The sequence below is a fragment of the Rana temporaria genome, chromosome 2 (genome assembly GCF_905171775.1).
Source record: "Rana temporaria chromosome 2, aRanTem1.1, whole genome shotgun sequence".
NCBI classification, from domain to species: domain Eukaryota; kingdom Metazoa; phylum Chordata; class Amphibia; order Anura; family Ranidae; genus Rana; species Rana temporaria.
In genome coordinates, this window is record NC_053490.1 from 68,082,434 (window position 1) to 68,110,153 (window position 27,720).

A 27,720-nucleotide genomic window follows, 5' to 3' on the forward strand; every position below is an offset into this window, starting at 1 on the left:
ACCTCCTCGATCACACACCCTGGGAGCCATTTATGAAATGCTCTTCATCCCCAGGAACACTGTGGGGGTCTCAGCGGGGGAACTCGTAGAGATCTGCAGCATATGGGTGCGGGATCTTGCGCATGCGCAGACACACTGAAATCACCTGGGGAAGCCTTGCGGCGTGTCTACACATGCGTTTGCGTTCGATCTCCAGTAACAATGGCAGTGCTGGAGAAGAGAGGCAAAGGGAGAAGCTCCGCTTCAACCAACGCCGGACTCCATTCTCTAATAATTATGATTTTTTTTATTTTGAGACAGGGATCGGTGTTTTGAGACAGGGATCGGTGTTTTGAGACAGGGATTGGTCTTTTGAGACAGGGATCGGTGTGAGGGATTCTTGGAGGACTGGACCCACCAATCATTCTACAGAATAAACGATTGTTTCTGGGGAAAAAATACATTGGTGACGGCCCGGTATGCATGTTTATACCCTTCAGGGATGACTGGAAATAATGAAAATAGAGTCTCACCCAGAGAGAGGTCAGCAGATAGAGGAGTTCCCTGATCCAGCTGGATTGGCCCGCGACTATGTGATGCCCCGAGATTTCATTGGAAGGTATGGAATTAAGGGGCTGTCGCCTGTAACAATCACCGACACCTTTGCAGAATGGAGGAACGATGGAGCCTGGAATAAAGAATGAAGGAGGGACACACATCAACCAAAACCAGTGCTTATATACACCCCAAATTCATTAAATAGTACAACAAAGGTAAAATATCCAATACATTTATAGAAATATATTGTAAACACAAAAAAAAAAAATCAGAGAGTCAAATAAATGTTTTTCAAAATTTCACAGTAAAATAATATACTATAACATGGAAATCTAATAGATACATTTTTATGTAAGATTTTATCTTTAAAAACTTTGTTAAAGAAAAGTACCCTTAAAATGTACATGAAGTCTATTAAGCTTTTTTCAAAACAAATGAGGATGAGTTTATTCAAAATTAAAAAAATAAAATAAAAGTCAGTTATTTTTTTCAGCAGCCACCAAGAAATTCAAAATGTTATTATCAAAGATTTTATTCAGATTTTTTCAAATAAAGAATTACAAATACTGTGGGCCAGATTCACGTAGCGCAGCGGATCTATAGATCCGCTCGATCTACGTGAATTAAGATCCGCTCCCGCAAGTTTAGGAGGCAAGTGGCTAATTCACAAACCACTTACCTCCAAACTTGCGACGGCGGATCCTAAATCCCCCGGCGGAATTCAAATTCCGCGGCTAGGGGAGTGTACTATTTAAATCAGGCGCGTTCCCGCGCCGATTTAAATGCGCATGCGCCGTCCGGGGGAATTTCCCGGCGTGCATTGCTCCCACTGACGTCGCTAGGACGTCAGTGGTTGCGACGCTTACGTAAACGACGTCCATCCGTATTCTAGAACGACTTACGCAAACGACGTTAAAAAATTTAAATTCGACGAGGGAACGTCGGCTATACTTAACATTGGCTGCGCCTGATGAAAGCAGGGGTAAGTATACGACGGGTACGCCGCTACGGAAACGTCGTAAGAAGACTGCGTCGGGTCCGCGTACGTTCGTGAATTTGCGTATCTCGCTGATTTACATATTATTTATCGTAAATCAGCGGGAACGCCCCCGGCGCCATTTTTAAATCGAAAAAAAGATCCGACAGTGTAACACAGTTACACCTGTCAGATCTAAGCCCTATCTATGCGTATCTGATTCTATGAATCAGGCGCATAGATAGGACCAGTGTAAGTCAGAGATACGATGGTGTATCTGTAGATACACCGTCGTATCTCTTTGTGAATCTGGCCCTGTATTTTCTGGCGTATAAGACTACCTTTTACACTTAAAAAAACTGGCAAAAAAGCAGGGGTCGTCTTATACGCCGGGTCAGCTACTCTGATTAAGCTGGATGTGCGGTAATACTGTATGTAGCTTCTGCTACATACAGTATATACCGCTTAGCCAATCCCGGTGAGCGATGTATTCAAATGAATACAGAGCCTGCTCGGATTGGAGTAACAACCTCTGCCAATCTAAACAGGCTACATACAGTAGCCTGCTCTGATTGGCTTTGAGAGTCAGAGAGGCGTGGGCTGATGATGTTACAGCCTCTGCCAATCCAAGCAGGGTTTGTATTCATTAATAGAATACATTGCTCGTGGTGATTGGCTCCAGCAAGAATGAAGAAGAATATGGCTCCAGAAGGAAGAAATATGAAGTGTCGGAAGCCTCGGAAGGGGGGTCGTCTTATACGGTGAGTACAAGCAAAAAATATAAAAAAAAACTGTAAAATTAGGGGGTCGTCTTATACGCCCGGTCGCCTTATACACCGGCAAATACGGTAATTAAATTTGTAACTCTCACCCCCAAATTCATTAAATAGTACAGCAAGGGTACAATATCCAATAAATGTATCCAAATATATTGTAAACACTAAAAAAAATTATATACTGTAACATGGAAATCTAATAGATACATTTTTATATAAGATTTTATCTTTAAACCTTGTTAAAGAAAATTACCTTTAACCACTTAACGCCCGCCCACTGTATATATACGTCCTCTTTTTAAAGATGGATATCTCGGTAACGGCAGCAGCTGCTGCCACAACCGAGGTATCTATCTCTTCTTTGGGCGGGCGTGTAAACGATAACGGCGGTCTCCGCGGCGGATTCGCCGCGAGATCGCCGTTATTGGTGGCGGGAGAGGGCCCCCCCCTCCCGCCGCTCTTCCGCGCCCTCCGCCGCTTACCGGAGCCGTCGGTAGCGGCGGAGGAGATCGGATGCTGCTGCCTAGAGTGTGAGGACTCGAGTGAGGGAAAGATGGCCCCCACCCGTCCTCATAGCTTTGCTGGGCGGAAGTGACGTCAAAACGTCAGTCCCGCCCAGCGTCTTAAAGCAACATTTTTTTTTTTTGTCATTTGAAAAAATGAGTTTCAATTTTTTTTTTTTTTTTTGCATTTAAGTCTAAATATGAGATCTGAGGTCTTTTTGACCCCAGATCTCATATTTAAGAGGACCTGTCATGCTTTTTTCTATTACAAGGGATGTTTACATTCCTTGTAATAGGAATAAAAGTGATACATTTTTTTTTTATTTCAGTGTAAAAAATTATAAAATCAATAAAAATAAATAAGAAAACAAATTTTTTTTAAAGCACCCCGTCCCGACGAGCTCGCGCGCAGAAGCGAACGCATACGCGAGTAGCGCCCGCATATGAAAACGGTGTTTAAACCACACCGATCGTTAGAGCGAGAGCAATAATTCTAGCCCTAGACCTCCTCTGTAGCTCAAAAAATGCAACCTATAGAATTTTTTAAATGTCGCCTATAGAGATTTTTAAGGGTAAAAGTTTGACGCCATTCCATGAGCGGGCGCAATTTTAAAGGGTGACATGTTGGGTATCATTTTACTCGGCGTAACATTATCTTTCACAATATATAAAAAAATTGGGCCAAATTTATTGTTGTCTTATTTTTTAATTAAAAAAAGTTTTTTTTTTTTTTAAAAAAGTGTGCTTGTAAGACCGCTGCGCAAATACGGTGTGACAAAAAGTATTGCGATGACCGTCATTTTATTCTCTAGGGTGTTAGAAAAAATATATATATCATGTTTGGGGGTTTTAAGCAATTTTCTAGCAAAAAAAACAGTTTTAGTCTTGTAAACACCGAATCTGAAATGTACATGAAGTCTAATAAGCTTTAATAAACAAATGAGGATGAATTTGTAAAAAAAAAAAAAAAAAAAAGTCAGTTATTTTCCAGTAGCCGCCAATAAATTCAAAGTGTTCCTTTTCAAAGATTTTTTGTTTAAATAAAGAATGTACAAAATGTTATTATCAAAGATTTTATTCAGATGTTTTCAAATAAAGAATTACAAAAAATGAACTTCATTAAATAGTACAACAAGGGTACAATATACAATCATTTATACAAATATATTGTAAACACTAAAAAAATTGAGAGTCAAATAATTGTTTTCAAAATTTGCCAGTAATATAATATACTGTAAATCTAATAGATACATTTTTATATAAGATTTTGTCTTTAACCACTTAAGGACCTTGGGTGTTTTTCAGATTTGGCATTTACAAGACTAAAACATTTTTTTTTTGCTAGAAAATTACTTAAAACCCCCAAAAAGCGCCCTTTTTTTGGAAAAAATTCACCTTTTTTAATTAAAAAATAAGACAACAATAAATTTGGCCCAATTCTTTTATATATTGTGAAAGATAATGTTACACCAAGTAAAATGATACCCAACATGTCATGCTTAAAAATTGCGCCCGCTCGTAGAATGGCGTCAAACTTTTACCCTTAAAAATCTCGATAGCCGACGTTTTAAAAAATTATATAGGTTGCATCTTTTGAGCTACAGAGGAGGTCTAGGGCTAGAATTATTGCTCTCGCTCTAAAGATCGCGGTGATACCTCACTTGTGTGGTTTGACCACCGTTTTCATATGCCGGCGCTACTCACGTATGCGTTCGCTTCTGCGCGCGAGCTCGTCGGGACAGGGCGCTTTAAAAAAATTGTTTTGTGTTTTCTTATTTATTTTTATTTATTTTATTATTTTTTACACTGAAAAAAAAAATGATCACTTTTATTCCTATTACAAGGAATGTAAACATCCCTTGTAATAGAAAAAAGCATGACAGGTTCTCTTAAATATGAGATCTGGGGTCAAAAAGACCTCAGATCTCATATTTAGACTTAAATGCAAAAAAAAAAGAAAATTTTGGCATTTGAAAAAATGACATTTAAAAAATGTTGCTTTAAGAAGCATGGGCGGGACTGACGTTTTGACGTCACTTCCGCCCTGTTATGCTATGGGGATGGGTGCCCTCACTCGCATCCCCACACAGCACATGAAAGGTGCTCTCCCGCCGCCGATAATGGTGATCTCGCGGCGAATCCGCCGCGGAGACCACCGTTATCGTTTACAGGACCGCTCACGCTAAAGATGGATATCTCGGTTGTGGCAGCAGCTGCTGCCGTTACCGAGATATCCATCTTTAAAAAAAGGACGTATATCTGCGTGAGAAGTGGTTAAACTTTGTTAAAGAAAAGTACCCGTAAAATGTACATGAAGTGTAATAAGATTTATTAAACAAATGAGGATGAGTTTGTCAAAAAAAAAAGTCAGTTATTTTTTCAGCAGTTGCCAAGAAAAAAAAATGTCAGTTATTTTTTTGCCAGCAGATTTGAAATTTGACCTTTACAGAGCTAAAAATAGAACAACAGCTCATGCCAGTGTTATTACAGCTTTGTGATCTGAATCTCAGGACATGAATAAAATAATTATTATTATTTGTACATTAAACCTGAATAAATCATATGTAAGACAACACAGATATCCCAGATTTCCTTTTATTAGACCAAACAACAACAAAAAAAGTCCATATAAAATTCTGATACACAATAAATGGTTGTTGTTTATCAGCTACTGGAATGGACCTCATTTGCATATGGCAGTTATTGTCATGGCAACAGAACCCCAGCTGCAGAGAAAGAACACAACAGTGGGCAGAGCTATGTGACATCACAGCAGAACCCTTTATAAGGAGTCCCCAGCAGTTGCAGCTCAGACAGTAAGCAACCTTTGAGAGAAGAGGAAGCGATTCTGTGTTCTCTGCGTTGTTGATAATTTCTTTTAGAATGATGCAACTTTTTGCGAGAAATAAAATGTATCAGGTGCAGGATTCCCTGAAAACCATCACAGAGGAACCTGTTTTATTACTGGAAGTGGGTCCTTTAACAGAGGAACACCCACCTACCACCCAGCCTATAATACCTACCCCCCAGAAGGGTGGGTGTTGGGCAATTAGACAGCTATTGAAGAAGAAGAAGGGAGATACAACATGAAGGATCCTCTGATTACCAACAAAGAGGAGAACGTTGGACTTCTCAGAGTGAACCCCATAAAAGGGGATCACCCATCTACCACCCAGCCCATAATACCTACCCCCCAGAAGGGTGGGTGCGGGGCAATTAGACAGCTATTGAAGAAGAAGAAGGGAAGATACAACATGAAGGATCCTCTGATTACCAACAAAGAGGAGAACGTTGGACTTCTCAGAGTGAACCCCATAACAGGGGACCGCCAGCCTGATGATACTGCCCCTCCAAGGGGTGAGGGTAGGGCAATTTGGCGGGGGGTCAGGGCAGCTCTGGCCAGAATCTGCCCCTTTTATCAACCAAAATCCACAGAAGACGACGCTGTTGGTAAGTATTATAATAGAGAATTACAACACAAACGTTCTGTAGGGTAAATGAATGCAGATATACAAGTGAGGGAAAACAAATATTTTGATCGGCTGCTGATTCTGTGACAAAGAAACGATCGGTCTATAATTTTATTGGTCGGTTTTTTATAACAGTGAGAGACGGAATAACAACAAAAATATCCAGAAAAACCCATTTCAAAAAAAGTTATAAATTGATTTTCATTTTAACCGCCCACTGTACATATACGTCGGCACTTTAAAGATGGATATCTCGGTAACAGCAGCAGCTACTGCCACAACCAAGATATCCATCTTTTCAAAGCCGGGCACTCCTTCCATAGACTCCCATGTTAAACAGTAATTTCTCTGGTGACTTTGTGGACCTGGTATTGGCCAGTCATAGGTCCCCTGGAACCCAATCTTGGCACACCTATAGCCCAATATCTCTTCTATAAGTGTGCAAAGTTTGTTGTCCGGGGGACCTATGGCCGGGGAGCACCGATTTTTCGAAGCCGGTCACCCCTTCCTTAGACTCCTATGTTAAACAGTCAATTCTCTGGTTATATTGGGGACCCGGTTCCGGCCGGTCGTAGGTCCCCTGGATCTGTAACATATACACACATGTAGCCCCATTTCTCCTCCACAAGTGTGCAAAGTTTGTTGTCTGGGGGACCTACGGCTGGGGAGCACCGATTTTTCAAACCCCGGCACCCCTTCCATAGACTCCAATGTTAAACGTCAGTCTAGTCATGGACACAGTGAGGCATGGGCACAGGGAGGCATGGGAACAGTGAGGCATGGGCACAGTGAGGCATTGGCACAGTGAGGCATGGGCATGTTAAACAGTCATTTATCCAGTGACTTTGGGGACCCGGTACCGACCAGTCGTAGGTCCCCTGGACCCAGATCTTGGCACACATGTAGCCCCATTTCTTCTCTACAAGTGTGCAAACTTTGTTGTCTGGGGAATCTACGGGGAGCATCGATTTTTCAAAGCGTCAGTCTAGTCATGGACACAGTGAGGCATGGGCACAGTGAGGCATGGGCCTAGTGAGGCATGGACACAGTGAGGCATGCACATGGACACAGTGATGCAAAGTGAGGCACAGTGAGGCATGCAGATGGACACCCTAGGCTTATACTCGAGTCAATACGTTTTCCCATTTTTTTTGTGGTTAAAGCGGAGTTCCGGCCACAATTTCACTTTTTAAATATAAATACCCCTGTAATACACAAGCTTAATGTATTCTAGTAAAGTTAGTATGTAAACTAAGGTCCGTTTTGTTAGGTTGTTACAGCATTTAGACACTTTATAAAATAGAAATTGACTGGGGCCATCTTAAGTGTGGGCATCATGAAGCCAGACTGTATGACTTCCTGGATTTCAGCCTTACAGATCTCGCACATGCTCAGTGCTGCACAAGCAGTGTAATAGGTTTCAGATCAGGTTTCAGCACCTGTACTGTCCAAGTCACATGATTCTTCGAGACTGGGGAGTGCACAGACTCCTGGAAAGTTACACCCACTACATTCCCAGGAGTCTGTGCGGTGTAGGTTAGGAAGCTTAAGCACCTAGGTGCAGGAAGAGGGAAGATTAACTATTTTGCCTAGCAACAACACTTTGAAGGCATCTAAAAAAAATAAAATTTTCTTAAAGGACTAATGACATTTTTTTAAAACTACTGATATAATGTTATATTTATGGGTGGAACTCCACTTTAACTACTAGCCGACCAGTCACCGTCATTATACGGCGGCAGGTCGGCTCTCCTGGGCGAGAGCCCGTAGCTATACGGTGGGTCTTTGAGAGGCCAATAGGGGCACGTGCGCGCCCCCCGCTCGCCCCCGACGCCCGTGCGTGTGCCCGGCGGGCTCGATCGCCGCCGGGCACCCGCGATTGCTCGTTACAGAGCGGGGACCAGGAGCTGTGTGTGTAAACACACAGCTCCCGGTCCTGTCAGCAGGGGAAATGCTGATCTTCGGTTCATACAATGTATGAACAGAGGATCAGTGTTTCCCCTAGTGAGGCCACCCCCCCCCCCACAGTAAGAACACACCCAGGGACATACTTAACCCCTTCCCCGCCCCCTAGTTTTAACCCCTTCACTGCCAGTGGCATTTTTATAGTAATCCAATGCATTTTTATAGCACTGATTGCTATAAAAATGCCAATAGTCCCAAACATGTGTCAAAAGTGTCCGAAGTGTCCGCCATAATGTCGCAGTACCGAAAAAAAATCGCTGATCGCCGCCATTACTAGTAAAAAATATATATTAATAAAAATGCCATAAAAATACCCCCTATTTTGTAAACGCTATAACTTTTGCGCAAACCAATCAATAAACGCTTATTGCGATTGTTTAACGAAAAATATGTAGAAGAATACGTATCGGCCTAAACTGAGGAAAAAAAAAAGTTTTTGTTATATATTTTTGGGGGATATTTATTACAGCAAAAAGTAAAAAATATTCATTTTTTTCAAAATTGACGCTCTATTTTTGTTTATAGCGCAAAAAATAAAAACCGCAGAGGTGATCAAATACCACCAAAAGAAAGCTCTATTTGTGGGAAAAAAAGGACACCAATTTTGTTTGGGAGCCACGTCGCACGACCGCGCAATTGTCAGTTAAAGCGGCGCAGTCCCGAATCGCAAAAAGTGCTCTGGTCTTTGGGCAGCAATATGATCCGGGGGTTAAGTGGTTAAATTAGGTGCCTTGGCTTATATTCGGGTCGGCTTATACTCGAGTATATGCGGTAAATATGAAAAAAGAAAGGCATTTACATGTCCATTCTGTGTAACATTAGTAAATGATGTGTAAATATCAGGAATATAAATAATTGTTTTATTTTTCTCTCTCCAGAACAAAATAACGACCCCATCACCACCAAAATACAGCCGACTACAGGAGATGGACCCACTACCAAGAACGAGGAAACCCAACCGGCTACAAACACCGAGGACAAGACAAAGCCAGTGGTTCCGATCCCCAGTGAAAGTGAGGAAACCCAACCGGCTACAGACACCGAGGACAAGAAAATTCCAGAGGTTCCAATCACCAGTGAGAGTGAGGAAACACAACCGACTACAGACATCGAGGACAAGAAAATTCCAGAGGTTTCAATCACCAGTGAGAGTGGGGAAACCCAACCAGCTACAGACACCGAGGACAAGAAAATTCCAGAGGTTCCAATCACCAGTGAGAATGAGGAAACCCAACTGGCGACAGACACCGAGGACATGAAAATTCCAGAGGTTCCAATCACCAGTGAGAGTGGGGAAACCCAACCAGCTACAGACACAGAGGACAAGAAAATTCCAGAGGTTCCAATCACCAGTGAGAGTGAGGAAACCCAACCGGCGACAGACACCGAGGACAAGAAAATTCCAGAGGTTCCAATCACCAGTGAGAGTGAGGAAACACAACCGACTACAGACATCGAGGACAAGAAATTTCCAGAGGTTCCAATCACCAGTGAGAGTGGGGAAACCCAACCAGCTACAGACACCGAGGACAAGAAAATTCCAGAGGTTCCAATCACCAGTGAGAGTGAGGAAACCCAACCGGCTACAGACACCGAGGACAAGAAAATTCCAGAGGTTCCAATCACCAGTGAGAGTGAGGAAACACAACCGACTACAGACATCGAGGACAAGAAAATTCCAGAGGTTCCAATCACCAGTGAGAGTGAGGAAACCCAACCAGCTACAGACACCGAGGACAAGAAAATTCCAGAGGTTCCATTCACCAGTGAGAGTGAGGAAACCCAACCGGCGACAGACACCGAGGACATGAAAATTCCAGAGGTTCCAATCACCAGTGAGTGTGGGGAAACCAAACCAGCTACAGACACCGAGGACAAGAAAATTCCAGAGGTTCCAATCACCAGTGAGAGTGAGGAAACCCAACTGGCGACAGACACCGAGGACAAGAAAATTCCAGAGGTTCCAATCACCAGTGAAAGTGGGAATACTCAATATTTCTCATTTACCACCCCCATAGACCGAGAAGAAGGATGGACTTTAAAGCCCAGAGCACGACGGAGTGATCTGCTTTCATTCTACAGTGCATTATCTTCATTTGGTTTAATCCCAGATGCACTAGAAAGTGCTCCATCAAGCGATTCCGTTGACCCGTGGTGTAAACTATCATTGGAAAGTTTTAATTACCATGAAATGCTTGGATTTGGGGCCTTCGGGAAGGTGGTGTTGGCCTCTCATTATGCCATGGAACAGCAGATGGCGATAAAAATAGTGAAAAAAAATTCACTTAAACATGACTTCAGTTCTGCTGTTATGGAGAAGAACATTCTAGAAGCTTGCACTGGCAGTCGATTCATCACTCATCTGTTTGGATCATTCCAGACGGAGGTAAGTCTTTTCATCTTTCCATTTCTTCATCTCTCTTTCCTGTACTGCGCCCCCCCCCTACTGATCCAGACCCCTTAAAACAATAATTTGGTGAATTTTTTGGGACGTCAGAACTTACACAGGGCTAAGCATCCCATTTTCCCCTGATGATAGTCTTATGCCGCGTACACACGATCGGATTTGGAAACCTTGGATGGTTTTTCCAATGGAATTCCACTCAAGCTTATCTTGCATACACACAGTCACACAAAAGTTCTCTGAACTTTTGACCGTCAAGAACGCCGGTGACGTACAACACTACGACGAGTCGAGAAAATTAACTTCAATGCTTCCGAAGCATGCGTCGGAAATTTTGCGCGTCGGAATTGCTACAGGCGATTGGAATTTTTTCCCTGTCTTAAAATTTGAGAACCAGCTCTCAAATTTTTGTTGGCGGAAAATCCGACAGGAATTTCCGACCAAAAGCTCACATCAGACTTTTCTTGTCGGAAAAATTCCGACCGTGTGTAAGGGGCATTAGTTCTTTTTCAATTAGTCCTTCAGCCAATAAGTGTTGAATTGTGAGAGGCCGAGGGGAGCTCCACCGTTGTGTCCCACACCAGGGCTCCGGCTGTAGTTCGGGAAGCAGTATAGTGGAACCTTGGATTGCGAGTAACGCGGTTAACGAGCGTTTTCGCAATGCGAGCGCTGTATTTTGAAAAATCCTAACTTGGTTTGCGAGCGTTGTCTCGCGAAAAAATGAGCAGGATTGAGGTGGGGGGGCACCAGAGCCGAATGGCGCCGATCGGTCCTTTCCGTCTGTTTCCAATGCTCTCCGGTGCCCCCCCGCCTCTGGCCGCATGCGGTATTGCATGCCATTGAAGTCAATGCAGAACAAATTATTTTAGTTTCCGTTGACTTCAATGGGGAAACTCGCTTTGATATGCGAGTGCTTTGGATTACGAGCATTCTCATGGAACGGATTATGCTCGTAATCCGAAGTTCCACTGTATAGAGCAAAACTCTAGAGAGCTTTTTCCTAACTTGTGTGCATAACTCTGTATATTCTTCATCAACGTGAAATCGGGAAATGTCTATAATGTAACCTTTACCTCTTCTTTTCACACAGACTTATCTGGTCTTTGTCATGGAATTTATGAGTGGAGGAGAGCTTTGGGGATTGATGTCACGGAAATCTTTGTTGATGGAACAGAACACCATAAGGTAAGTCCGATGACGGGTCACGCTGGAGTCAGGGGTGTCTGACCACAGGCAGTGACATAACCCGTCCATCTATACCCTGTCCATCCGTATCCCGTCCATCCATACCACGTCCATCCATACCCTGTCCATCCATACCCTGTCCATCCATACCCCTGTCTATCCATACCATGTCCATCCAACCATACCCCGTCCATCCATACCCCATCCGTCCATACCCTGTCCATTCCACAACATGTCCATCCATACCACACCCAATCCATCCATACCATGTCCATCCATACCTTGTCTGTCCACATCACGTCCGTCCATAACCTTCCATCCATATCCCGTCCATCTATATCCCGTACATCCATACCCCTCTATCCATACCCCATCCATCCATAGCCCGTCCATCCATACCCCGTCCATGCATACCCCATCCATCCATACCACGTCCATCCATGTCACGTCCATCCATCCATACCCCTCCATTCATCCATACCCCTCCATCCATCCATAACCTGTCCATCCATACCCCGTCCATCCATACCACGTCCATCCATACCACATCCATCCATACCCTGTCCATCCATAACCTTCCAACCATACTCTGTCCATCCATAACCCTCCATCCATACCCTGTCCATCCATACCCCGTCCATCCATACCACGTCCATCCATACCCCTTCCATCTATATCCCGTACAGCCATACCCCGTCCAACCATAACCCTCCATCCATCCATACCCCTCCATCCAAACCCTGTCCATCCATAACCCTCTTTACTTTTAGCTTCTTTTCTGGTCTGTGACAATTTTGAATGCTAATTCATGTTTTTCTTTCTCCATCAGATTCATCACTGCGGAAATATTATGCGGCCTGCAATTCCTGCATTCTCGTCAGATCATACACAGGTAAGGATTGGATCAGCTGATTAATAATGCAAAATATAAAGCTGAACCCCAGGGGAAAAGAAAAACCCTCCCTTGTAGAGGGGCTCCCACCTCACTATAATGCCGCATACACACCATCACTTTATGTGATTAAAAAAAATGACGTTTTTAAAACGTCACTTTAATTGACTGTGTGTGGGGGAAAACGTCGTTTTATGTCTTGTAAAAAACGACCAAAAAAAATTGAAGCATGCTTCAATTTTATGTGTCGTTTTTCAAAAGTGCACTTTTTACTTCACAGAAATTGACCGTGTGTAGCAAAAAAATTCGTTTTCTAAGACGTTTTTTCATCCACGCATGCCCAGAAGCTACTTATGAAGAAAGCTTCAATGGTAAAACGTGGTGGAACGTAACCTCACTTTGCAAGATCATTGTGAGAAAACGATGGTGTGTAGGCAACTTCGTCTTTGAAAATTGAAGTTTCAAAAACGTTGTTTTTTACTTCACAGAAAGTGTCGTTTTTTTTCATCACATAAAGTGATGGTGTGTACGCGGCATAAGGGTTAAATGATTATTTATGCCTAGGGGGACCAATAGCAAGGACTTCTGCTGACCTCCTTCCCCGCCCCTCTTTTTCACCCTGAGGCTGTGGGGATTGGACTGTGAGAGTGGGGATTGGGTGAATAAACCGCCCTTTTATTGGTACACAAGGCCTAAACCATTGCAGTGTGGGGGGAGGCCTATTACATGGGTATTCCCCCCCCCCACCAAATTCAGCTTTAATGGGTCACTCCACCATGATTGTTCTTGTAGTTATGGGTACGTAATGTTGGGTGCAATCACCCCTTGGCTTCTGGTATTTTTTTGGGTGAATCAGGAAGACTTTCCACCAGTTTCATGAGTTACCAGTTGTGTTGCCTCCCGTAAAGTCTCCTTCCATCCAATGCAGAAGTCTCCCTGCTCATGCCATAGTCTGCTTAATGTAGGATTCATACAAAATCCAGCAAGAGGAGTGAGAGCTCCTTGTGATGAATATAGCAGGTGGGCGGAGCTGTGAACCCCAGAACAGAGATCTTCTTGTAGGCTGATATAAAACAAGCCAATGTCCACCCATCAATCTTCATTCTTCTTTTGCACAGATGTATACTTTGTATCGTTTCCCTCTTAATATAAATGTAGGATATACAGAGCTAACTGTTCATTTTTTTTCTTCACAGAGATCTCAAACCGGAGAACATTCTACTGGACGGCGAAGGACATATCAAGATTGCAGATTTCGGCTTGTCTGTGGCTGGTGTCACCGAGTCCAATAGGATCACCGGACTTGCGGGTACACCGTTATACATAGCCCCAGAAGTAAGTTTTGTGACATTTTGATATTAGACTTAATTGTAATTATTATTAGATACAGAGAGGCCATAAAGGGGCTCCCCTTTCATTAAATGGAAAATTCCTCCACTGGCAGGGGCGGACTGCCCATTCAGGCCCTGCCTGAGGGCCCCATGCTACTAGGGGGCCCCATCAGGGTTGCCAGTCTCAGTAAAACCAGGGACAGTATGTGAAAATCTGTTTTTAAAAAAATCTCAAGATTATAGCTGCCCCGCCTCTCCAGTGCCATTTCAGTGTGTGCATGTGTATTCTGTGTGTGTATACTATGTATGTATACTGTGTGTGTGTGTGTGTATACTGTGTGTGTAAACTGTGTGAATCTTAGCACAATTTTTAGGACTCCTGGAAGGCTTCATACATCACATACACTATATTGTCAAAAGTATTGGGACACCTGCTTTACATGCACATAAACTTTAATGGCACCCCAGTCTTAGCCGGTAGAGTTCAATATTAATTTGGCCCCGTCCTTTGCAGCTAGAACCTGTTATATCTGCAAAAGGTGGGCCAACTCAATATTGAACCCTCTGGACCAAGACTGTGATGCCGTTAATGTTTATGCACGTGTAAAGGCTGGCGTCCCAATTCTTTTGACAATATAGTGTACGTCAGCATGGAGTCATCTCTGTCCTCTGCCTGGCTCAGGAATGTTCTCATACTTATTTCTCTCTCTCCTTTTTGTTTCTTCAGGTCATTTACAACGAGCCGTACTTCACAACGGCGGACTATTTCTCATTGGGAGTGATCGTATACGAGATGGCCTTCGGCGAGAATCCCTTCTGTCTCGGCATAATGCCCGCCGATTACATATTGATGGCAATAATAAATAATGATCCCTATTATCCAGAAGACATGGACTACTTCCTCTTTGAACTCCTAAGAAGGGTGAGTATACTCGGAACTTTACCTAATTTTATCGGATACAAATCTGTTCCAGATTTCTATGGGGGGGGGGGGGGCATCCGAGCCGAGCCGCAGCTCTGGTTTGTCCATTCAGACATGGAGCTGTGGTTCGGCACCGCCCCCTCTCTCTCTCCTGATTGGCTAACTCACTTTGATTGACAGAAGCAGGAGAGCCAATGGCGCTGCTGCTGTGTCTCAGACAATCAGGAGGGAGAGTCCCGGATGGGCCGAGACATTTGTGGGCATCGCTGGATAGATAGGGTACCATACTACGACCCGATCCAATCATGGCCTCAGTTGCAGGTCTTATGGAAGCTGAAATATGTCACCGTCAGACTCAAATATTAAAGTGGCGAGTTTCTTTTTGTTGTTGACACATTGTTATTGTTCTTTGTTTCTTATTATCTTTCATTCTTCTCTACAGCTCCTGTGTAAGGACCAAGAAGAGCGAACACGCCTTGTAAGTGACATCAGACGCCACGATTATTTCCAGGGGATCGACTGGGCCGACTTAGAGGAAGGAAAGTCACCCTCGCCATTGCAATCGGCAACAGTAAGTAGACCAATCATCCTGCTTTATTTACATGGTGATGCCGCCAGTAACACACTTCCCTGTCCTGGGGGGGGGGGGGGGGGTGACAGGGTCTCCGCAGCTGCAGGAGAGGGGGGTGAGGGCCACATGAAATGGCCTAATGGGCCAGATTTAGCCTGCAAACCTTCTGTTTAACACACAATTGCCCGGATTCACATACATTGGCGCATATTTATGCCGGCGTAGCGTATCTAATATACGCTACACCGACGTAGCGCAGAGAGGCAAGCACCGAATTCACAAAGCACTTGCCTCCCAAACTGCGCTGGGTTCCCTCGGCGTAAGCCGTTGTAGGTGGAAGTGGGCGTGACCCCATGAAAATGATGGTCCGAGTGCCATCCAAGTACTTAAAACGAATGGCGCATGCGCCGTCCCGTGGACGTATCCCAGTGCGCATGCTCACAATCACGTCGGAACTACTCCCTAAGATACGACGGATCACTGCCTACGACGTGAACGTAACCTACGCCCAGTCCTATTCACGTACTACATAAACGACGTAAAATATGACGGCTGTGTTCCCTGGTCCATACCTTTGCATGGGTTGCGCCTCATATATGGGGAATAACTTTACGCCGGACGTACGACTTACGCAAACCGCGTATATTATGCGCCAGGCGCAAGTACGTTCGTGAATCAGCGTATCTCCCTCATTTGCATATGTGCATAGAAAATCAACGGGAGCGGCAAATGCGCCCAGCGTAAATATGCACCCACGATACGACGGCGTAGGCAAGTTACGTCGGTCGTAGGAAGCCTCTTTTTAGGCGTATCTCAGTTTGTGGGCACGGCGCATGGATACGACGGCGCATATTTACACTTATGCGGCGTATCTCGAGATACGTCGGCGTAAGTGCTTTGTGAATCCGGGCCATGGTCTCTAGATATACTTTAATGGTGTGTTGATGCCGTGCAATACGTCTTCTCACCACTAGAAGGAGCCTTCTTGGTGTAATCCGCAGCACATCAGAGTTGGGGGGTCACCAAGCTTTCTTACCATTTTCTGTATCAGTCAGAAGCTCTGAATTTCTTTTCCTTTTTTTTTCCAGATGAATAAGAAACTGATCTATAGAAGAATGAAGATGGCGGAATTCATGACCAGCGTAGACCTGGATCCTCCAATACAAGCCAAGGACCAGAAGAACTTTGACGGCTTCTCCTACATGAGCGACAGCATGAGGCTGCAGATACTGGCCACCCCTCCACCACCACCAGAGAGCCAGTTGTTTCTGCAATAGGGTCTTGGCATGCATAATGCAGTAGAACCAACCACCATCTGGGAAGACGCTCGGATTTGGAAGGCCCTCACATCCGGAACAATAACATAAAACATCTTTTTTATTCATCATTTACATAAGAAAAGACATAAAGTATAAAAAAAATAATTGTGCTGACAACCATTGACCTCCCTTCCCCAACCAAGACCTCCATACATGTCTCTCCAAGGCGCGATCGGCTCCTTCAGGAGGCATACAAGTCTCTCTGAGGCGAAATCGGCTTCTTCAGAAGGATAATGGAGCTTCTGTGTCTTTGCATCTCCTGCGTCCCAATTGAAATCAATGGGACTGCCTGCACCAGGAGGCGTGGAACACCTGAGCATCCCCATATGGGAAAACACAACCTTTCACGGACATAGATGCTGCTCCCAATCTGACATACGTGTGGGTGTAGGAGCATGGATGCACACTGTCTGCATTCGGGGGCCGTGAGCCTACACCCGCACAGATCTAAGATTAGGATCAGAATCTGTGTCCATACATCTGCTGCATCCCAATTATCCATCGATGGGACTGCCTGCGCAGGGGTGCATGGACCACCTGTGCATCCCCATTTTAGATTGGGAGCAACGTCTGTGTCTGCGTCTCCTGCATTCCAACAGCCATCAACGGGACTGCCTATACAGGACACAGACACTGCTCCCAATCTGACATGCGTGCGGGTGTAGGAGCGTGGATGCACACTGTTTGCATTCGGGGCCGTGCACCCATACCCACACACATGTCAGATTGGGAGCGGCATTAGTGTCTTTGCATCTCCTGCATCTCAATTGCCATCAATGGGACTGCCTGCACCGAGAGGCATGGACCACCTAGGTGATCCCAGGAAAAGTGGAAATGAGTACCTGTCACAATGAGGTACCTGCCTCCCCCCCCCCCCCCCAAAAAAAAATGAATGAGACTGCCTGCACCGAGAGGCATGGAACACCTGTGCATCCCCATTTCAAAAACACAGACGCTGCTTCACAGAGACAGACGCTGCTCCCAACCTGACATGTGTGTGGGTGTAGGTGCGCGGATGCACACTGTTTGCATTCGGGGCCGTGCACCCACACCCGCACACATGTCAGATTGAGAGCAGCGCCTGTGTCCATACATCTGCTGCATCCCAATTACCATCAATGAGACTGCCTGCACCGAGAGGCATGGAACACCTGTGCATCCCCATTTTGAAGACACAGGCGCTGCTTCACGGACACAGACGTTGCTCCCAATCTGACATTGGGACTACATCCTCTTTGAACTCCTAAGAAGTGTGAGTATACTCGGAACTTTACCTAATTTTATCGGATACAAATCTGTTCCAGATTTCTATGGCGGGGGGGATCCGAGCCGAGCCGCAGCTCTGGTTTGTCCATTCAGACATGGAGCTGTGGTTCGGCACCGCCCCCTCTCTCTCTCCTGATTGGCTAACTCACTTTGATTGACAGAAGCGGGAGAGCCAATGGCGCTGCTGTGTCTCAGACAATCAGGAGGGAGAGTCCCGGATGGGCCGAGACATTTGTGGGCATCGCTGGATAGATAGGGTACCATACTAAGATCCGATCCAATCATGGCCTCAGTTGCAGGTCTTATGGAAGCTGAAATATGTCACCGTCAGACTCAAATATTAAAGTGGCGGGTTTCTTTTTGTTGTTGACACATTGTTATTGTTCTTTGTTTCTTATTATCTTTCATTCTTCTCTACAGCTCCTGTGTAAGGACCAAGAAGAGCGAACGCGCCTTGTAAGTGACATCAGACGCCACGATTATTTCCAGGGGATCGACTGGGCTGACTTAGAGGAAGGAAAGTCACCCTCGCCATTGCAATCGGCAACAGTAAGTAGACCAATCATCCTGCTTTATTTACATGGTGATGCCGCCAGTAACACACTTCCCTGTCCTGGGGGGGGGGGGGGGGTGACAGGGTCTCCGCAGCTGCAGGAGAGGGGGGTGAGGGCCACATGAAATGGCCTAATGGGCCAGATTTAGCCTGCAAACCTTCTGTTTAACACACAATTGCCCGGATTCACATACATTGGCGCATATTTATGCCGGCGTAGCGTATCTAATATACGCTACACAGACGTAGCGCAGAGAGGCAAGCACCGAATTCACAAAGCACTTGTCTCCCAAACTGCGCTGGGTTCCCTCGGCGTAAGCCGTTGTAGGTGGAAGTGGGCGTGACCCCATGAAAATGATGGTCCGAGTGCCATCCAAGTACTTAAAACGAATGGCGCATGCGCCGTCCCGTGGACGTATCCCAGTGCGCATGCTCACAATCACGTCGGAACTACTCCCTAAGATACGACGGATCACTGCCTACGAGGTGAACGTAACCTACGCCCAGTCCTATTCACGTACTACATAAACGACGTAAAATATGACGGCTGTGTTCCCTGGTCCATACCTTTGCATGGGTTGCGCCTCATATATGGGGAATAACTTTACGCCGGACGTACGACTTACGCAAACCGCGTATATTATGCGCCAGGCGCAAGTACGTTCGTGAATCAGCGTATCTCCCTCATTTGCATATGTGCATAGAAAATCAACGGGAGCGGCAAATGCGCCCAGCGTAAATATGCACCCACGATACGACGGCGTAGGCAAGTTACGTCGGTCGTAGGAAGCCTCTTTTTAGGCGTATCTCAGTTTGTGGGCACGGCGCATGGATACGACGGCGCATATTTACACTAATGCTGCGTATCTCGAGATACGTCGGCGTAAGTGCTTTGTGAATCCGGGCCATGGTCTCTAGATATACTTTAATGGTGTGTTGATGCCGTGCAATACTTCTTCTCACCACAAGAAGGAGCCTTCTTGGTGTAATCCGCAGCACATCAGAGTTGGGGGGTCACCAAGCTTTCTTACCATTTTCTGTATCAGTCAGAAGCTCTGAATTTCTTTTCCTTTTTTTTCCAGATGAATAAGAAACTGATCTATAGAAGAATGAAGATGGCGGAATTCATGACCAGCGTAGACCTGGATCCTCCAATACAAGCCAAGGACCAGAAGAACTTTGACGGCTTCTCCTACATGAGCGACAGCATGAGGCTGCAGATACTGGCCACCCCTCCCCCACCACCAGAGAGCCAGTTGTTTCTGCAATAGGGTCTTGGCATGCATAATGCAGTAGAACCAACCACCATCTGGGAAGACGCTCGGATTTGGAAGGCCCTCACATCCGGAACAATAACATAAAACATCTGTTTTATTCATCATTTACATAAGAAAAGACATAAAGTATAAAAAAAATTATTGTGCTGACAACCATTGACCTCCCTTCCCCAACCAAGACCTCCATACATGTCTCTCCAAGGCGCGATCGGCTTCTTCAGGAGGCATACACGTCTCTCTGAAGCGAAATCGGCTTCTTCAGAAGGATAATGGAGCTTCTGTGTCTTTGCATCTCCTGCGTCCCAATTGAAATCAATGGGACTGCCTGCACCAGGAGGCGTGGAACACCTGAGCATCCCCATATGGGAAAACACAACCTTTCACGGACATAGATGCTGCTCCCAATCTGACATACGTGTGGGTGTAGGAGCATGGATGCACACTGTCTGCATTTGGGGGCCGTGAGCCTACACCCGCACAGATCTAAGATTAGGATCAGAATCTGTGTCCATACATCTGCTGCATCCCAATTATCCATCGATGGGACTGCCTGCACCGGGGTGCATGGAACACCTGTGCACCCCCATTTCAAATTGGGAGCAGCGTCTGTGTCTGCATCTCCTGCATTCCAACTGCCATCAATGGGACTGCCTGCACAGGACACAGATGCTGCTCCCAATCTGACATGTGTGTGTGGGTGTGCGGATGCAGACTGTTTGCATTCGGGGGCCGTGCACCCACACCCGCACACATGTCAGATTGGGAGCGGCATCTGTGTCCATACATCTGCTGCATCCCAATTACCATCAATAGGACTGCCTGCACCGGGGTGCATGGACCACCTGTGCATCCCCATTTTAGATTGGGAGCAGCGCCTGTGTCTGCGTCTCCTGCATTCCAACAGCCATCAACGGGACTGCCTACACAGGACACAGACACTGCTCCCAATCTGACATGCGTGCGGGTGTAGGAGCCCGGATGCACACTGTTTGCATTCGGGGCCATGCACCCATACCCACACACATGTCAGATTGGGAGCGGCATTAGTGTCTTTGCATCTCAATTGCCATCAATGGGACTGCCTGCACCGAGAGGCATGGACCACCTAGGTGATCCCAGGAAAAGTGGAAATGAGTACCTGTCACAACGAGGTACCTGCCTCCACCCCCCCCCCAAAAAAATTTTTATGAGACTGCCTGCACCGAGAGGCATGGAACACCTGTGCATCCCCATTTCAAAAACACAGACGCTGCTTCACAGAGACAGACGCTGCTCCCAACCTGACATGTGTGTGGGTGTAGGTGCGCGGATGCACACTGTTTGCATTCGGGGCCGTGCACCCACACCCGCACACATGTCAGATTGAGAGCAGCGCCTGTGTCCATACATCTGCTGCATCCCAATTACCATCAATGAGACTGCCTGCACCGAGAGGCATGGAACACCTGTGCATCCCCATTTTGAAGACACAGGCGCTGCTTCACGGACACAGACGTTGCTCCCAATCTGACATGCATGCAGGTGCATCCACACCCGCATGTATGTCTGATTGGGAGCGGCGTCTGTGTCATTGTGCCTCCTGCATTCCATCTGCTATCAATGGGACTGCCTGCACAGGACACAGACGCTACTCCCAATCTGACATGCGTGCATGTGTAGGAGCACGGATGCACACTGTTTGCATTCGGGGCCGTGCACCCACACCCGCACACATGTCAGATTGGGAGCGACGCCTGTGTCTTTGCATCTCCTGCATCCCAATTACCATCAATGAGACTGCCTGCACGGAGAGGCATGGAACACCTGTACATCCCCATTTAAAAAAACACGGACAAAGATGCTGCTTCACGGACACAGACATGTCTCCCAATCTGACATGCGTGCGGGTGTAGGAGCGCGGGTGCACACTGTTTGCATCCAGGGCCGTGCACCCACACCCACCCCCATGTCAGATTGGTGGCAGTGTCTGTGTCCATACATCTGCTGTGTCCCAAGAGCAATCAATGGGACTACCTGCACCGGGGTGCATGGACCACCTGTGCATCCCCATTTCAGATTGGGACCAGCGCCTGTGTCTGCGTCTCCTGCATTCCAACAGCCATCAACGGGACTGCCTACACAGACACTGCTCCCAATCTGACATGCATGCAGGTGTAGGAGCGCGGATGCACACTGTTTGCATTCGGGGCCGTGCACCCATACCCGCACACATGTCAGATAGGGAGCGGCATTAGTGTCTTTGCATCGCCTGCATCTCAATTGCCATCAATGGGACTGCCTGCACCGAGAGGCATGGACCACCTAGGTGATCCCAGGAAAAGTGGAAATGAGTACCTGTCACAACGAGGTACCTGCCTCCACCCCCCCCCCCAAAAAAAAAAAAACATAAGAGGAAGGGAATTGAAGTGAAGGGAAGTCAATGGCTGTCAGCACAATGTTCTACTTTATGTGTAAATGAAATGGGTGTTATATTGTATTATCTTGAGGCGGGAATATTACATGTTCGAACTTCTTCACATTTCTGAATGGGACCCCCCTTTAATATTGGGGTCCCCGGCTCTACATTCTGAGCATTGTACAGGGAGATGAACGGGCGCCCTAGACTGATGGATGATTCAGGAAAAAAACGATCGCCTTCGGGGGTCAGGAAGGAATTTTTTCCCCCCTTTTGGAGGGGGGATTTCGCCTTCCTCTGAATCATCGTAAGGTTTAGGGGTCCGATAAAAGGCGTCAGAGGATAACAGTGACCGATTTCTGACGATCAAGGCCTTAGAATCATTTCCTTCTATTGATTTATTTACAATAAAAAAGAAAAAAACAAAAGCCCCGGTGGTCTAATGGATAAGGCACTGGCCTCCTCAGCCAGGGATTGTGGGTTCAAGTCCCACCCGGGGTGATACTTTTTTTCTGATCACAGAATACAGACAGAGAGCCAACACTACATCTGATTTTACCTTAAAGGAGAACTCACACTTTGAATGACAATTACTCAGTCATGTGACATTCTACACATTTGAGATTTTTATAATTTTTTTCACACAAATAGAACTTTCTTTTGGTGGTATTTAACACCCACTGGGTTTTTATGTAATTATTTATTTTTGCTAAATAAACGAAATAAGACTAAAATGTTATAGAAAAATGTGTTTTTCTTCGAAGCAAAAAACAAAAACAAAAAGAAAACAAATACAAAAAACAAAGTTAAAAAAAAAAGAGAAAGAAAACAAAAATAGTTTTTCTTCATTTCTGTTATACAATTTTGCCATAGGGGTCACAGGGTGACACGGGATACTCTGGGGTCATAGGGGTCACAGGGTGACACAGGATACTCTGGGGTCATAGGGGTCACAGGGTGACACGGGATGTACTAAGGTCATAGGGGTCACAGGGTGATACAGAATGCTCTGGAGTAATAGGAGTCACAGGGTGACACGAGCTGTAGGGGGTCACAGGATGTTCTGGAGTCATAGGGGTCACAGGGTGACACAGGATGCTCTGGGGTCATAGGGGCCACAGGGTGACACAGGATGCTCTGAGGTCATAGGGGCCACAAGGTGACACAGGATGGTCTGTGGTCATAGGGGTCACAGTTGACACAAGCTGTAGGGGTCATAGGAAGTTCTGGAGTCATAGGGGTCACAGGGTAACACAGGATGCTATGGGGTCATAGGGGTCACTGGGTGACACAGGGGGCTCAGGGTGCACAGAGTCATGCGGTGACAAAGGGTGTTCTGGGGTCATAGGGGATCACAGAGTGACCAGGATGCTCTGGAGTAATAGGGGTCACAGGATGCTCTGGGGTCATAGGGGTCACATGGTGACACAGGATGGTCTGTGGTCATAGGGGTCACAGTTGACACAAGCTGTAGGGGTCATAGGATGTTCTGGAGTCATAGGGGTCACAGGGTAACACAGGATGCTATGGGGTCATAGGGGTCACTGGGTGACACAGGGGGCTCAGGGTGCACAGAGTCATGCGGTGACAAAGGGTGTTCTGGGGTCATAGGGGATCACAGAGTGACCAGGATGCTCTGGAGTAATAGGGGTCACAGGATGCTCTGGGGTCATAGGGGTCACATGGTGACACAGGATGTTCTGGAGTCATAGGGGTCACAGGATGCTCTGGGGTCATAGGGGTCACAGTTGACACAAGACGTAGGGGGTCATAGGATGTTCTTCAGTCATAGGGGCCACAGGGTGACACAGGATGCTCTGGAGTCATAGGGGTCACAGGGTGACAAAGGATGCTCTGGGGTCATAGGGGCCACAGGGTGACACAGGATGCTCTGGGGTCATAGGGGCCACAAGGTGACACAGGATGCTCTGGGGTCATAGGGGCCACAAGGTGACACAGGATGCTCTGGGTTCATAGGGGTCACAGTTGACACAAGACGTAGGGGGTCATAGGATGTTCTGGAGTCATAGGAGCCACAGGGTGACACAGGATGCTCTGGGGTCATAGGGGCCATAGGCAACGCTGTATCTTGGCCTAGGCAAACAAGGCCCAGGCCTAGGGCAGCACTTTGCAGGGGGCAGCATGAAAAGAGTCCCCGTTGGCTTGCGCTACACTTTTAGTGCAGCGCCAGTCTTATGAGGGTAATATTGGGGTCCCCGGCTCTACATTCTGAGCATTGTACAGGGAGATGAACGGGGCGCCCTAGACTGATGATTCAGGGAAAAACCGATCGCCTACGGGGGTCAGGAAGGAATTTTTTCCCCCCTTTTGGAGGGGGGTTTTCGCCTTCCTCTGAATCCTCGTAAGGTTTAGGGGTCCGATAAAAGGCGTCGGAGGATAACAGTGACCGATCTCTGACGATCAAGGCCTTAGAATCATTTCCTTCTATTGATTTATTTACAATAAAAAAGGAAAAAAAAAAGCCCCGGTGGTCTAATGGATAAGGCACTGGCCTCCTCAGCCAGGGATTGTGGGTTCAAGTCCCACCCGGGGTGATACTTTTTTCTGATCACAGAATACAGACAGAGAGTCAACACTACATCTGATTTTACCTTAAAGGAGAACTCACACTTTGAATGACAATTACTCAGTCATGTGACATTCTACACATTTGAGATTTTTATACTTTTTTTCAAACACATAGAACTTTCTTTTGGTGGTATTTAACACCCACTGGGTTTTTATGTAATTATTTATTTTTGCTAAATAAACAAAATAAGACTAAAATGTTATAGAAAAATGTGTTTTTCTTCGAAGCAAAAAACAAAAACAAAAAGAAAACAAATACAAAAAACAAAGTTAAAAAAAAAAGAGAAAGAAAACAAAAATAGTTTTTCTTCATTTCTGTTATACAAATTTGCCATAGGGGTCACAGGGTGACACGGGATACTCTGGGGTCATAGGGGTCACAGGGTGACACAGGATACTCTGGGGTCATAGGGGTCACAGGGTGACATGGGATGTACTAAGGTCATAGGGGTCACAGGGTGATACAGAATGCTCTGGAGTAATAGGAGTCACAGGGTGACACGAGCCGTAGGGGATCACAGGATGTTCTGGAGTCATAGGGGTCACAGGGTGACACAGGATGCTCTGGGGTCATAGGGGCCACAGGGTGACACAGGATGCTCTGAGGTCATAGGGGCCACAAGGTGACACAGGATGGTCTGTGGTCATAGGGGTCACAGTTGACACAAGCTGTAGGGGTCATAGGATGTTCTGGAGTCATAGGGGTCACAGGGTAACACAGGATGCTATGGGGTCATAGGGGTCACTGGGTGACACAAGGGGGCTCAGGGTGCACAGAGTCTTGCAGTGACAAAGGGTGTTCTGGGGTCATAGGGGATCACAGAGTGACCAGGATGCTCTGGAGTAATAGGGGTCACAGGATGCTCTGGGGTCATAGGGGTCACATGGTGACACAGGATGTTCTGGAGTCATAGGGGTCACAGGATGCTCTGGGGTCATAGGGGTCACAGTTGACACAAGACGTAGGGGGTCATAGGATGTTCTTCAGTCATAGGGGCCACAGGGTGACACAGGATGCTCTGGAGTCATAGGGGTCACAGGGTGACACAGGATGCTCTGGGGTCATAGGGGCCACAGGGTGACACAGGATGCTCTGGGGTCATAGGGGCCACAAGGTGACACAGGATGCTCTGGGGTCATAGGGGCCACAAGGTGACACAGGATGCTCTGGGTTCATAGGGGTCACAGTTGACACAAGACATAGGGGGTCATAGGATGTTCTGGAGTCATAGGAGCCACAGGGTGACACAGGATGCTCTGGAGTCATAGGGGTCACAGGGTGACACAGGATGCTCTGGGGTCATAGGGGCCACAGGGTGACACAGGATGCTCTGGGGTCATAGGGGTCACAGGGTGACACAGGATGCTCTGGGGTCATAGGGGCCACAGGGTGACACAGGATACTCTGGGGTCATAGGGGCCACAAGGTGACACAGGATGCTCTGGGGTCATAGGGGCCACAAGGTGACACAGGATGCTCTGGGTTCATAGGGGTCACAGTTGACACAAGACGTAGGGGGTCATAGGATGTTCTGGAGTCATAGGAGCCACAGGGTGACACAGGATGTTCTGGGGTCATAGGGGCCACAAGGTGACATAGGATGCTCTGGGTTCATAGGGGTCACAGTTGACACAAGACGCAGGGGGTCATAGGATGTTCTGGAGTCATAGGAGCCACAGGGTGACACAGGATGCTCTGGGTTCATAGGCGCCATAGGCAATGCTGTATCTTGGCCTAGGCAAACAAGGCCCAGGCCTAGGGCAGCACTTTGCAGGGGGCAGCATGAAAAGAGTCTGGTGCCCCCATAAAGGGGCCACACTGCTAACGGTATGATAGGCATGGTGTAGACACAAGGGACACTGACATGGTCACCAGTGGCGTAACCAGAGTTCTGTGCGCCCGGGGGGAAATTTTTTTTCGCCCCCCCCCCCCTTACATAAACATCCACGTTTATATGTGCGTAAACGTGGGGGACTTAAACATTTTGGAGCTTTTTTTAAAACTTTTTTATAGTTACTTATTTTTTTTCACTCTTTTTATGTTTTTTTTACACTTGATGTCATTGATATTACATAGGGGGATAAAAATCCCCCTATATAATAGCACAGGTACACTGACAGGTCCTCTTTATGGAGACATTAGGGGTCTCTAGGACCCCTAATGTCACCTGGGGACCCCAAAAGAAGCTGATGAAGCACAGATCTGCTTCTTCTCGCTGGCTATAGCAGCCAGATGACTGACAGGTGAATGCGGATGTAATACACATCACTTCTGCATTCACAGCCTGGAGGGAGATCAGCAAGGAGGAAGATGCTGGTCTCCCTCCCATCTTACCTCCTGACACCCTCCCGAGCCGGTCCCGGGCCGCAGATGGGGCAGCGGATCCCGGGATTGAAGGTGAGGGGTCAGGAGGGAGGGCGTGGCAGTACTGGAGGGGGGTAGGGGGGCACGCAGCCAGCACATATACACAATTGGCAGGCTATAGAGCCGCCGATCGTGTATATGTGAAAGTTCAACCGGTAATGGCACTGACCCCCGACACCTACACTGACCCCGACACCTACACTGACCCCTACACTAACCTGACACCTACACTGACCCCTACACTAACCTGACACCTACACTGACCCCTACACTAACCTGACACCTACACTGACCCCTACACTAACCTGACACCTACACTGACCCCTACACTAACCTGACACCTACACTGACCCCTACACTAACCTGACACCTACACTGACCCCTACACTAACCTGACACCTGCACTGACCTGACACCTGCACTG

General features: G+C 46.6%; 1 protein-coding gene and 2 non-coding genes across 3 annotated transcripts; all 3 read left to right on the top strand.

The window, feature by feature from the left end:
- Window positions 1–5,878: 5,878 nt before the first annotated feature.
- LOC120928210 (protein kinase 3-like) lies at window positions 5,879–16,809 on the top strand. The gene is made up of 8 exons (XM_040339319.1): window positions 5,879–6,149; window positions 9,106–10,613; window positions 11,722–11,816; window positions 12,646–12,708; window positions 13,905–14,043; window positions 14,767–14,961; window positions 15,404–15,532; window positions 16,621–16,809. The coding sequence occupies exons 1-8, from the start codon at window positions 5,879–5,881 to the stop codon at window positions 16,807–16,809; spliced, it is 2,589 nt and encodes an 862-aa protein (XP_040195253.1).
- Window positions 16,810–22,770: 5,961 nt separating this feature from the next.
- TRNAR-CCU lies at window positions 22,771–22,843 on the top strand. The gene has a single exon. It is a non-coding gene; the product is annotated as a tRNA-Arg (tRNA).
- Window positions 22,844–24,824: 1,981 nt separating this feature from the next.
- On the top strand, window positions 24,825–24,897 carry TRNAR-CCU. The gene has a single exon. It is a non-coding gene; the product is annotated as a tRNA-Arg (tRNA).
- Window positions 24,898–27,720: the final 2,823 nt, after the last annotated feature.

What these genes read in the sequence shown, in the direction of transcription:
- LOC120928210 (XM_040339319.1), top strand. Translation starts at nt 5,879, where the DNA reads ATGAAGGATCCTCTGATTACCAACAAAGAGGAGAACGTTGGACTTCTC. An exon ending in TGATACTGCCCCTCCAAGGG is followed by an intron (nt 6,150 to 9,105) that starts GTGAGGGTAGGG and finishes TTCTCTCTCCAG; the next exon opens with AACAAAATAACGACCCCATC. An exon ending in TCTCGTCAGATCATACACAG is followed by an intron (nt 12,709 to 13,904) that starts GTAAGGATTGGA and finishes TTTTCTTCACAG; the next exon opens with AGATCTCAAACCGGAGAACA.